Here is a 12,863-nt window from a genome sequence, read left to right on the forward strand (position 1 = left end):
GAGCTGTTGTTCAGCATCTTAGCTGTAGAGGGCAGTGTCACTGGCCCTCATATGTGGGATCTGAACCGGGGCTCTCCGGCATCCCAAGCCAGTTCTTAGCCATCGCGCCACTCGGCCGGCCCGAACACCTTCATTTTTAACTCATGCTACCTTTATCTGATGTTTAAAACAGGCGGGGGTGGGGGGTGGGGGAGGGAATAATCTGGAAACTGTATGGTGAGAATTTCTTATATTATGGTGGATATTTGGTTACTTTTCAGATGTCCAGATCTTCCATCTGAGCAAGTCCCTTTAGGCCAATACTGCGAAAGAGAACTTTCTGCAATGTTGGAAATGTTCTATATCTACGTTGTCCAATACAGTAGCCATTAACCACATGTGCGTCCTGAGCCCTTTAAATATGGCTGGTGAGACTGAAGCATTGGTCTTTTAATTTTATTTAACTTTGAATGGCCACACGTGGCTAGGGGCTGTCTTTCTGAACAGTGCAGCTCTAGACTGCAGCCTGGATGATTCCATGGACAACCTCCTGGTGGCTTTTCTACGGCCTCCTCTCGGCTGCTCTGGATTAGACTCTGTAGAGTTTAGAAAACAGGCAGGGTTGTGGGACAGAAAGGTGGTCCATGAGGCCACTCTAAAGTTCGTAAAATGTGGTCACTCTATTTGATAGTCTGCTTCATAGATCTACAGCTCCTAAATAAAAATATTATTTGCTCCTTGGAGTCAAGAACCTAAATATATTTCTATTCTGAGTTGTTGGAATTTCCGATTGGGCGTGTTTTTTCATATTTGAAAATGCTTCCCTAATGTCATTTAGTTTGTGTGTAATGTGATGGTACAATTTTCCTTTGATTCATAGTGGTTTTCAGGGTAATAATTTCATCAGCTAAAAAAAAAAAATCTTACTTTGTTTTCTTCTTATACCATTTTTGAAAGGATGTTTTCTTGTCATTTTCTGTGAATTTTAAAGTGTTGTGGATGTTTCTCATACAGCAATAACAAAAGTTTATATAAATTAAAGTACTAGTAGTGGTAGTATTCCGTCTTCAGTCGTGCTGTATTCAGTTTGTGGATAATCTATTTGCTCTCCTTGTTGATTTCTGTGGTTTCTGAAGAATGTGTGGTGAAACTAGGATTCTCCTACAGAGCTCCAGAAATCTCAAGGCCCTCTATACCTTATACTTCTTCAGTATCTCAACTGACATTACATGCAGAAAACAAATTTAATAAATATTAATAAATTGAAAGGAGACACAAAGTTCTGAGGCCAGTTCTACAGCGAAGGCACTAAAAGGGCAGGCAGAACCCCCACAGGGAAACTCAGGGATATGAAAAGACTAGTCAGCTAACGCCCTGCAGAACAGCAGAGATAAGTGGTAAGAGCCAGGATAAACCAGGTCCCCAGGAAAGGCCCAAGTGTAACCAAGCGGTGAGATGGTGACAGGGGCCAAGTGGGAGGAAGGGATGGGGAGGAAGTGGGAAACGAGCCGAAAGTACTTTTATTTCTTCATTTTCCTCTAACAGCTTATATTAAACATTTTGAAAATACAGTAAAGTTGGAAGAATTTTGTAGTGAGTATCTGTATGTCCACCGTCTAGAGTCTACCATTAACATTTTTACTATACTTGTTTCAATATTGTTTCCAAAATGCAGTCATGTGCCAGGCAATCAATTTGAGTTGTGAAAAGAATATAACAGAAAAATCAGAGTCCTTTACATGAGGTGGCTTCCCTCTCCTCCAGTTATATGTGGGTGCACTGGCTTGGAGAGTAGTTTCTATCCCGTTTCAATGGCCAGTGTCTTTTATGTTTTACAATTCTAAAAAATATCTGCTCACTCCCCTAATCAAAGTCATAAAAACCAATAGTCTAAAGTAACAAAGTACTTGTATGACTTGGAGGGGAAATAAAGAATTTAGATTTTGAGGGAGAAGTTGCTAATAGGAGAGTCAAAAATATTTAGTAGCCTGTCAAAAGCATAGGAGTGGAGTATGGGAAGAGGTTAAAGTGAGAAGTACATATTTGGGTGTTATCACTACAGAGGTGAAAGGTGAAGCAAAGAGAATACATGATACTTCTGGACCCAGGAAAGCAAGAACTGAATTTTGTGAATGTTCTCACATCAGCAGTGTCAGCAGAGGGAATTATGATTAATACAAAAACTTAGAAATAGTTAGGGTAAGAGGAAAAAATGTATAAAGAAGTTACAAAATAAAGAGACCTATATGAGTTTGAGTTGTTATGAAGACTTCACCAGAAAGGAGGGTCCTGAGGTACGATAAGGGAAGGAGAATTAGGAGAATTTATATAAAGTACTCGTATATATGTTATATGCTTTATAGATATAAAATATAAATATATGTATATGAATACATATACTCGTATGTATATTATAAACATATATATAAATAAAATTAGGCCTAGAGAGAGGAAAGCATACACCGTGGGGACTAAGTGTGTATACACACATATATATGTGTTATTAAACATTTGCGTCTGAAAGGGAACATTTAAGGTGATGAGCCTGCTTGGAAACAAAACATCTGTGTTGAGAACAGAGGGAGGGCAGGCTAAAGAGAAAAAGCAGGGGTGAAAATTACACAGTAATTACAAAGTAATTCCTATTTAAAAGTTCTTTAAAAAGTTTGATAGGGGGTTGTTAAAATAGTACATTCTCTTACAATATTTACATAAACAACAAATTTTTAGTCAGGAAACTTTTCAGGAAAACACTTCAATAAAGTGAGGCATCCCTTATCAAAAGTGAAATTCTACAGTAGACAGATTGATAGCACTAGCTAGCTCAATGATTCTATTTTCCCAACGAGTTCCAACCACCACAGAAATAAATGGCAAAGGCATACTAGGCCTCATTTTACATCTGACTAGAACGCCTTTATGAAAATTTCTTATGTTCATTATTCACATTTAACTCTGAAATAGAAACAACTGTCAAAATAGTTTCCAAAATAAAATAATTGTTGAAGTTCTTCAAACCTTTACTTTGTTTTATAATGTATTAATTGGATATAAGACACAAAAGAAGATAAAGAAAAAACCAAATTGGCGAGAACAAAGATTTTGATCACTTTCTGAGTTAACGAGAACAGCTACCTCTAAAAGAAGAGGTCCCAAGGATTCCTTTTCTATCACTCCTTGACTACTTGATGAGATGTCTGATTTCTGGACTTCATCATCAGTTGTTGATTTCTCTATAATGAAGAACCAAAAAAGTCACACATCCAAAAAGGGTTCATTTCCATAATACCAAGTTTAAGAAGACACAGATTCACTTCATTTCAGATTCAAATAACATGTATTTATTATCTAGGCACTTTCATATTTAATCATAATTATACTTATTTTATGGATGATAAAGTTCAGGGTCACAAAGGTTAAGTAAGGTGTCCCAAATAATATAAGCAATAAGGGACAGTAAGACGGTTTGAATTCTGACCTACCACGTCCAGCGTTCAAATAGTTAAGAAAAATGGTACAAAATACAGCCTTTTAAAAAAAATATCTAAACCAAAAGTTTTTAAGACATGAACAAACTGTAAGGAAATGATTATTTCCTGCATTTTCCTTTTCTGCTTTGATCGATTGCCATTGAAGAGAGAGTGAAGGTGTGAGTTTTCCTTTTGTGAGTCTGCATGAACTAGCTAACCTTTCACATTCATGTCATGATGATCTGATTGATAAAACTGTAACTGCTAAGTGATTTGCAATTCTTTTGTGAGGTGATGTTGAAATAACCCATCCATCATCTTAAAGCAGCATCATACTTAAATAAAAGTTTCTAATCTCTCAAACTAGTTAGTTCACCAGAAGCCAAATATGGTATTATTATTGAATATAGATTCATTTTTTACTTTAAAATATCAAATATATCAAACATCAAAAAAAATACAGAAAATGACATAGCATACATTCACATGGCCAACATTCATTTTTCACAGATGTTAACATTATTTGCTTTACGTCTTTCCTTTTTAAATAAGTTTAACGCCTCAAATATAGCTAAAGCTGCCACCATTTCTCCTCTGTCCCTAGTATTCTAAGGTCAGCATGATAATTTCTAAGCATGTTTTTATACTTAAACTACATATGTATGATTTATGAACAACATGTTACTGTTTTGTGGGTGTAAAGTGGTATCTCATTGTGGTTCTGATTTGCATTTCTCTGATGGCTAGTGATACTGAACATGTTTTTCATGTGCTTATTATTGGTCATTTGCATGTCTTCTTTGGAGCAATGTCTATTCATGTGCCTATTTTTAATTGGCTACAGTTCTGAATGTTTCATTTTATATCATCTTATTCTTGTCTCTGAGGGATGAAATATCTTCCTTTTGTCTCTGAGGGACTATTGGGTTGTTTTAAATTTTCTTTTGCTCTCTGTGTTGTCTCTGCTTCCTCTGAGTTCCCTCTTTTCTGTTTGTTTAGTTTGTTCTCTTTTTATAACAGGTTTTCCTCAAATATTTGGACTTTTATTCATATTAAAAAGTGAGGAACTAAAGCTGTGACTGGGTGAGGCATGGGAGCAAGGCGAGGAGCTGATTTTTTCTCATTTGGGAATCATTTTGTGTGTCTTTTTCTTTGGACTGTTCAAGTTCCTCCAAAGGAATCCTCCCACCTTCGGCTTAGGGCTATGAGATCAAAAAGGCACCACATGCCTCTTGCTGGCTCTCCACTTACAGGCTCACAGCACTAGTCTCTCCTGTCTGCTCAGTCAGCTGTCACTTAACTGCCATTGTCCAGCTTCTAAACTCTTAAAATCATATCACTAATCATTTTAAATGTATTTGTTTGTAGTCTTTTCACACTGCTGCTATTAATCTTAAGTTCTTTCTGGGTCTAGTTCTTCTGTTTGTTATTTGTGCTCTTACCACAGATTATTCCCTCATATGTCATATAAATTTTTAGCATAAAATCACCTTGGATCAGAAGCACTTTTTCTTTGGGAATCCTATGGGGCCGGGTGAGGGAGTGATTCTCCAAAGTGCTTTGCTTTTGTTTCTGGTAGGCGACCCAGGGATTGTGTGGTGTGGGGTCCCCAGTAAATATGGATAGTATAAATATAAACCATAAAAATACACCAGGGTTTTTTTCTCCAGAGCCCAGGCAGGGACAAGCTTATTATTCAGATGGAGGGATTTTCCTATCACTGAGTGACTGTCTTCAACTCGGTGTCAGAGGCTCGGGTTGGACACAACCACCTGTTTCCTGACTCTGCCCAACTAGTTTTCAAGCTAACTTCATAAGCCACTTTGTTGTAATAAGAAGGCTCTCAGATTTACTTTCTAAAATAAACAGCATCTAAACAAAAATGTTTCTTTAATAAAATTATGTAGTTCAATGCCATTTCTTAATAATAAAAAAGAATCACATATTGTCAATATCTTAATAACAATGCACAAAGCCATGTTTTCTTTTTTACCTTGTTCCATTCTCTTCATTAGCTGTATCTGATCGACTGTCTTCTTCAAAATCTTGCATTTGTCTGGTTTTACACTCAAGCTGTCAATGTCACTGATGTTTGCAGACAATAACTCAGCTAGCTCTTCTAAGTATTTATTTTCTTGCTCCCTGCGCCTCTTTTCAGTGCTGTTACACAAAGAAAATCCAGTTAGTGTAGTTCTACCACTATATTTCCTTCTCTGATCAAATGTTGAATGTTTACACATTTAGAGAGATACCTATTTTTATCCAGAAAATGAATCCCGATTTAGGAAACTAATGCACATCTAAAAAACAGATACTACAAAATACCAAAGTGCAGAAAATAATTCTGGCTAAAATACATACAGAGAATGACTGATACCACAGATGTATTCCTCAAGGATGCATACACAGTGACTATTTTAATAACCAATGAATAGTAGATACTAAACGGATGCAAACAGTACATATACTATTTGCATTTGGAATTATTTTACATTCTAAGTAATAACTCCTTGAAATAGAAAATCTAAATTTTCAAATTCAAATAAGTTATAATTAGAAATCTGATAAACTCTTGATTCTTATAATGATTAGACTACTTGTTGACTTCATCAAAAAGAAAAAAAGTACCCATCCAAATAGTAAAATAAAAATAATAATAAATCAATAATTAGAGACAGGTACAGAGAACAAAACCTTTAGTATATAACTTTGCTCCAAAAAAATGAAAATACCATCTACTTATAAGTTCTCATAAATATAATAAAATCAAAGTTAATTTATCTTAAAGCAAATTAATGAGAAGGATAACAGTACAAACAACTAGCACTTTACATTCACTCAAATATATTGAATGAATATTGTTTATTCTTGTTTTCCAGTATTTATCCCTGGCTTACTTAGCCAAGTCATCAGGCAATGTGCTGTATGGGAACACATACAAAGACAGTGAAGTATTACTTTCAAAGGTATTTTTCTATCATAAATTAACATAATAAGAAAGGTTGTTCACAAGTAGCTCTTTGTTTTATAAGTAGCAATCAAAATCATTTGGCTGCATGTAAAAGTGGTAAAAAAAAAGGTGAAAAGAGGGAAAGAAAGGTTGCTAAAAAGCTCATAATTGGCAACACTTAAAATACCATTTACTTTTCTTAATAAAAAAGACTATAAAAGCAATAACATTTACATAACATAATATGTTTAAAGAACCAACTCAACTAATCAAATGTATTTACCTACATAAAACAAAATACTACTAAATGGTACACATCCTAAAACAAAACCAAATTTTAAACCTGTAACAATCACACATTCTGTCTTTATCGTTTAAATCTTTCATTAAGGGATTAGTCCCATTTTACTTAGTAAAACTCTTACAACTTCCACAGCAAGTACATGCAGCAAGATATTTTGACAAATTTCACACCAAGACATCGAAACCTGGGCATGAAGACAATGAGCTACGTACATTTTGATATATCTAAGGCTTTAGAGAACTCTAGATCTGCAACCAGATAGTGTTTTGGAGCACATCTGCTATTATGTTAGAGACACCAATTGATATCAGACTTATTTAGTAGGTTCAGTCTAAAGTATGCCCTGTTTAAATCTAGGGGTCTAAATTTCAACAAGAGTGAATTGGATTTACTTGATGAAACTCCCAAATCTGTTTTTGACATTAACTTCTGTGTAAAATTGAAGTGCTTGAAACCACTATAAAGTAAAAGAAAAAGAAAAGTGATAGAATAGGCAGGACAGGCAGACAAGAGGTGACAGAGGAAGCAAGAAGCTAAAAGTAATGAAATGGTGACTTGTTTATAAAAGGACTTAAGAATGAGACTAGGAAAATCACCATGAAATGAAGTAACTAATAAGCAAGGATAGAAAATGAGAGCAGCTATATTCAAATCAAGTCAAAACTGAAGGAGAGGTGGAGATGACAAAAAAAATTCTGCCTTAATGGAAAAGAAGGCTTTCTTTATTATTTTGGGCCACCTACATTTCTCCTCTCACTAACCCACTTTATTTCCACTTATAGTGCATAGTTAATACTACTATGAGTTAATTGCTTATGTGTCTTTTTTTTCTTCAACTTGTTAGTTTTTCAACAAATGCTTCTATAGTTATTATGTGCCAGATAACCATGTACTGTGTCCTGTTTGCCCCCAATTAGCAGAACAGAAAAGGAAACAGGCCATTATCACACTATGTGACAATATTATAATACAACAGAAGCACACAGAGATGGCCCCTAGGCCTAGAAAATAAGATGTCTAAACTTAGTGGTTGGGAGAGATTGGTTTCGGAAAGAAAAAACAACAGCTCTTTCAAAGGTAAAAAAGTGAGAGTGAAAATGTCAAGTTAAAGAACCTGTAAGAAGTTAAATATGGATAAACCACAGATGCTAACAAACCAAAGGGCAAGAGATGAGATCCTGGCCAGATCACAAGGGCCCCTTCACGCCACGATAAAAAGCATGATACATTGCTTAAAAGCACAAATTCCAACCTCCTCTGTCATTTACTAGCTATGTAACACTGGATGAGCTACTTAAGAAGAACTTAACTTCTCTAAGCTTCAATTTCCTTATCTGTAAAACAGAGATAATGTCATTACATGAATTACCTCTTTGGGTTTTGTGAGGATTAAGAAGATATTACATGGTAAACGCTTGGCAGAGTTCCTGGCATGCTCCTACACTTGTATACTATCAGCTCAATAAATGTTATCTACTATCATCACTTTGATTACGATTATTTATTTTCAAGGCAAGGGACAGCCAAGATGGGCTTAAGAAGAATGAGTAGCATGACAGATTTGTAAGCTTCTTGAAGGTGGAAAACATGTCGCACTCCACTTACACCCTTATAACATCACGCACATGGCACAGCAGGCATTTACTAAGCACCTGCTGAGTTGAACTGGAAATGTTAAACAAGTGTAAGGCAGGGCTACCCACCATTTTCACATTAGCATTTTAATCCTCATTCTCCTAGAATGGTTAAGGAATGGGGAAGAGGTAACAGGAAGGAGATACAAGACATCTTGGCCCAACAAACAATACTACTGAGAAACTCTCCTATCCAGGGCCCCTGGACACAGGCTGGCAATAACTTGAGGTCTGACATACGCTCCTTATGATTGATGAGGTCACAGTCTGTTTGGGGAGAAAGCATCTAATAACAAAACCACTACAAGGTGGTTCATGCACAAACTCAACCAGTTTCAAAATCACAAATTTTCAGTTTACCACATCAAAAATATCACTTTAAAACCTGAAGCCCATTCTTATCAACCTGAAGATGTTTTTGAATATTTTTAAAGCAAACATACAAAGATAATTATCTTAAGACATTTAAGAAGAGAAAAAAATATAAATTTTGATATTTGTGATGTGATTATGTATACACACACAAATCAAAGAAGATCTACAGCTAAACCATTAAAATAAATAAGAAAGTTTGGAACAATGAATGGATATGAGATCAATACTTCTAAATCATTAAGATTCCTATACATAAATAACTGCCAGTTAGAAAATGCAATAGACAAAATGATATCATTCCTAAAAGCAGTAAAAATTTTATGGTACCCTGGAATATATCTAACTAAAGATGGGTGAGGCAATCATGGGGAAAATTATAAGCTATTATTGAAGAACAGTGAAGACTTGAATAAATGAAAAGCCTTTATATTTCCATAAAATAAGAACACTCTACAATCTAGAGTCGAGAAAATAAAACTGTCAACTCTCCCTTAATTTCATTTATAAAAGTAAATGAAATTCTAATCCCAAACCCAGCAGGATGTTTTTCAGGGGAGAAACTTCAAAAACGGACTCTAAAATCTGTATGGAAGAGTAAAGAGAGAAGAATAGGGAAACAATTTGAAAAATAACAAGTGTGACTTGCCCTGTTGCCCCCCATCAAGGAGAATGTCTTAAGAAAGTTCAGAACCAGATGCCCATCTATGCAGAGACTTGGTCAATACTCTATACTAAAGGTAACGGCACAGAAACAAGAAAGGAAACGGTCATAACCACTGATACTCCATTTGGGGGGAAAAAATTAGGTGCCTACATTATATCACATACAAAAACAAATGTCAGATCAATTCAAACTCTAAATGTGTATTAGGAGAAAATACATAAAACTGCATTAAAGACATTGACGTAGAGAAAGAATTTCTTAAACAAGCCCCCCTAAAAAGGCTGACACGTGAAAACCTGAAGTTCTATGGTGTGTCAACAGACATCATAAATAGAGTGAAACAGACTGGGAGAAGTTATCTGCATAAGCAAAAAAGAGTATTAACTAGAAAATTAAAAATAACTCTTACAAATAAAAAGGAAAAGGACAGACAACCCAGCAGGAACATGGGCAGAAGACACACCCAGGAAAGTCACAGAAGAGGAAAACACAATGGACAATAAAAAAGAAAAATTATGATCAACCTATCTAGTTATCAGGAAAATGTACTTAAAACTGTAACCCCACACCATCAGACTGGCAAAAAGTTAAAGTGAGGAGAAAACAGTGTGGGTACGGATGTGAGAAAAAAGGAACTCACAAAACTTGTCATTTGCCTAGTTAACATAAAAATGTGCACAGATCCTAAAGAAACTCTTACGTATAAAATAGGTGTGTATGAGGAGGATGCTCACTGCTGTGCTGGCTGTAAGAATAAAAATCTGTAACAAAAAGGTTGTTTATAAGGGAATGTTGATCCGTTAGAGATATGGATTTTTCAAATGTGGTGCATTCGTGTAATACAATATTAATCAAAAGGTAACAGGGCTGAATAAGTTTATGTATATTTATATTTCCAGATCCATGCTGAAAAAAGTATTCTGCAGAAAAATACATACAGAATTATATAATATATAAATTTAATAAACATTCTATATTAGTCATGGGTACTTACATATATAATTAATAATGAGATTGGAGGAACTGGTTGCAGATAAATCAATTTATTCTTAATCATTTTACTTTTACTTAGAACAAGACTATTCAAATATGATAAAACATTAACAGAATACTAACAATACAGCAACATATTATCAATTATATATGGTGGGTATATACAGTTTTCTAGTCTCTATCCTTTCAGAGATTTAAAAAATTTCCCCAAATAAAAAATTAAATGTAAAAGACATTAGTTCTATTTACTTATCCTTAAGTTTTCCTTGAAGAAGGACTAACTTTATTGGTAAATAAAGAACATTAGCTTTGACAACACAAATCTGGATTGTATCTTGATATCAACATTTGTCCTCGCATTTGGACACCTACCATTGATTGTGAGTACTTAGGTTACCATCTCTCTATGACAGTCTGAGCTGGAAGAGAAATAGTCATTTTTCTTTCTCTAGCTTGGAGCCGTGGCCTCTCCTGTTAAAATTCTTTCTGAGTCTCCTTAGCAATACTTCTCTTTTAGCCTATTTAAAGTGATCATATGCTTTTTAACATACAAATATTTAATTCCACAAATAATCATTCTTTAAAATCCTGATATCATAATATATTTCCTAGTTCCACTAATACCATAATGTTCTAAGCTAGCAGTTAAAGACAATGTGTTTATTTATTCATTTGACAAATATTTACTGTGCCCTTATTATGTGTAAGCCACACATTGTGCTAGGAACTAGGGATGAAATGGTGAGAAAGAACAGACAAGGTCCTTACCAAATGGCAGCTTGGCATGTAGTGGAGAAGCCAGGGGTTCATTCAATAATCACACCAACTACTAAAATCCTGAAATTATGGATTAGAGCTATAAAAATATGTGTGAGAGACACACGAGTGAGGGAGATATGACACAGCAGTTACGGAAGGAAGAGAAGGCTCCCTTTAAGGAAGTGCTGACCAAGCTGGCATCTGCATGACATGTAGGTGTTGACCACAGGCAAGCTAGAGGGAGCAAGCTGCACTGAGGGGGCAGCATGTGGCAGGGCCCTCGGGAAGGAAGAGGGGATGCTGAGTGGGGGACTCAGAAAGGCCCGTCAACTTGGAGTAGACGAAACAGCTCTAACGTGGCCATGGAAATGATAAAGCAGCTCTGCCAGCAAGAGACTAAGAAAAGAGTGTTCCTACCTTGATGCCAGCGTGTCACATGGTGATCCTTTTCTCTTATGTGAGTCTGGGTTAGCAGGGTCGGATGAACTGTCCCCGAGGCCACTCATGTTGAAAAACTTCACACCTAAAAAGAAAGGACAACAATAAGACATCTACCCTGATGAAACTGCCTACCACAGGGGAGGAGGAAGCTCCTAGCGCTAGAAAATAAGCAAACACTATAGTCTCTCAATGAATAGATAATGAAGCCAACACAGGAGCACCCATGTCTACACAAAAGCACAGGAGGTACCAGCTACTTAGTGCTTTTACAATTTCTTTTTTGTATTTACAAAATAAAATTAATAACCCTTTATGAAATCACAGATCAATTAGGATAAAAACAGTTAGAATGAAGAGAAACATATTTTTTCAGAGAAAAGCATCACTTTCATTTGTAAATTAAAAACAATGTAAGTGGGAGTCAGAGAAATTATTTTTTATATTTATTTATTTTAGACTCTACTTTGAAAAGGATTTAAAACATCTACTCATAAGGTTTGGATTTTATATTCATAGGAAAATAAGTAATACATATATGATCAAAGTTAAAGCAGTGGACTAGATTTTGTACTTCATAACTGAATTCTATACTCCTAACTTCGTGTTTACGTAGTTAAGCGACCAAGATCAAATGTTTACTTATGTTAGGATCTTGGTCTAAATGCCAGAGAACACAAAGTCATTTCTCCTCGCACGCCAACCAGGTCACTCTCTCTCACATGTTGTGTCAGCGAGTGGCTGCACTTAAAGATCCCCTCTGATCTGCCCCTATCCACCACTACTCTCTGTAGAATCCCTAATGAAGCTCAGAATCCTACTATCCCTGACCTTACACTTTATTACTATCTTTGGGATTTTATCAAGGCCAAATAATATACTTCTCCATTCTCTTTCACTCCATCTACCCTGGTTAAATGTGAAAAAACCTTTAACCTTTCCTTAAATTCTAACATTATTAAACAACTATAGCACTACATGTTGGCAGCCCACTGGTAAAGTTTATTATAAAGAATGTTGAGATCCGTAAGAATCGCTCATATGGCTTTAATTAATGTGTCTGAGTAAATCCTTTTTCTCTAGTCCTAAAACTTACTCGTTTCTAGCACTTTCTCAGTACCAAAGATTGTCATATCCTCTTTCAGTGTATAAATAATACTTAAAATTCTAATCATAAATTTATTATTTCATGCAACCAAAAAGGCACATTTCTTTTTTAAAGACTTTTATTGGGGAACTGGGGGAAGGGGAACAGACAAGTTGCTGTCTTTTTGTTCTTCAGTCTAGTTGTGGAGGA

At 35.4% G+C, this 12,863-nt stretch overlaps 1 protein-coding gene across 7 annotated transcripts in view; it reads right to left on the reverse strand.

Moving 5' to 3' along the window:
- NCOA1 (nuclear receptor coactivator 1) overlaps positions 1-12,863 on the reverse strand; it is a 216,426-nt gene that overhangs the window by 78,784 nt on the left and 124,779 nt on the right. For all 7 annotated transcript variants that reach the window (XM_019648257.1, XM_019648425.1, XM_019648505.1 and 4 more), the window contains 3 exons: positions 11,546-11,651; positions 5,443-5,609; positions 3,115-3,212 (listed from right to left, as the gene is read on the reverse strand). In XM_019648257.1, the coding sequence (XP_019503802.1) occupies positions 3,115-3,212; positions 5,443-5,609; positions 11,546-11,634 (354 nt within the window). In that variant the 5' untranslated portion in view covers positions 11,635-11,651. The remainder of the gene's footprint in view (positions 1-3,114; positions 3,213-5,442; positions 5,610-11,545; positions 11,652-12,863) is intronic.

Source organism: Hipposideros armiger, unplaced genomic scaffold, assembly GCF_001890085.2.
Source record: "Hipposideros armiger isolate ML-2016 unplaced genomic scaffold, ASM189008v1 scaffold_0, whole genome shotgun sequence".
NCBI lineage: Eukaryota > Metazoa > Chordata > Mammalia > Chiroptera > Hipposideridae > Hipposideros > Hipposideros armiger.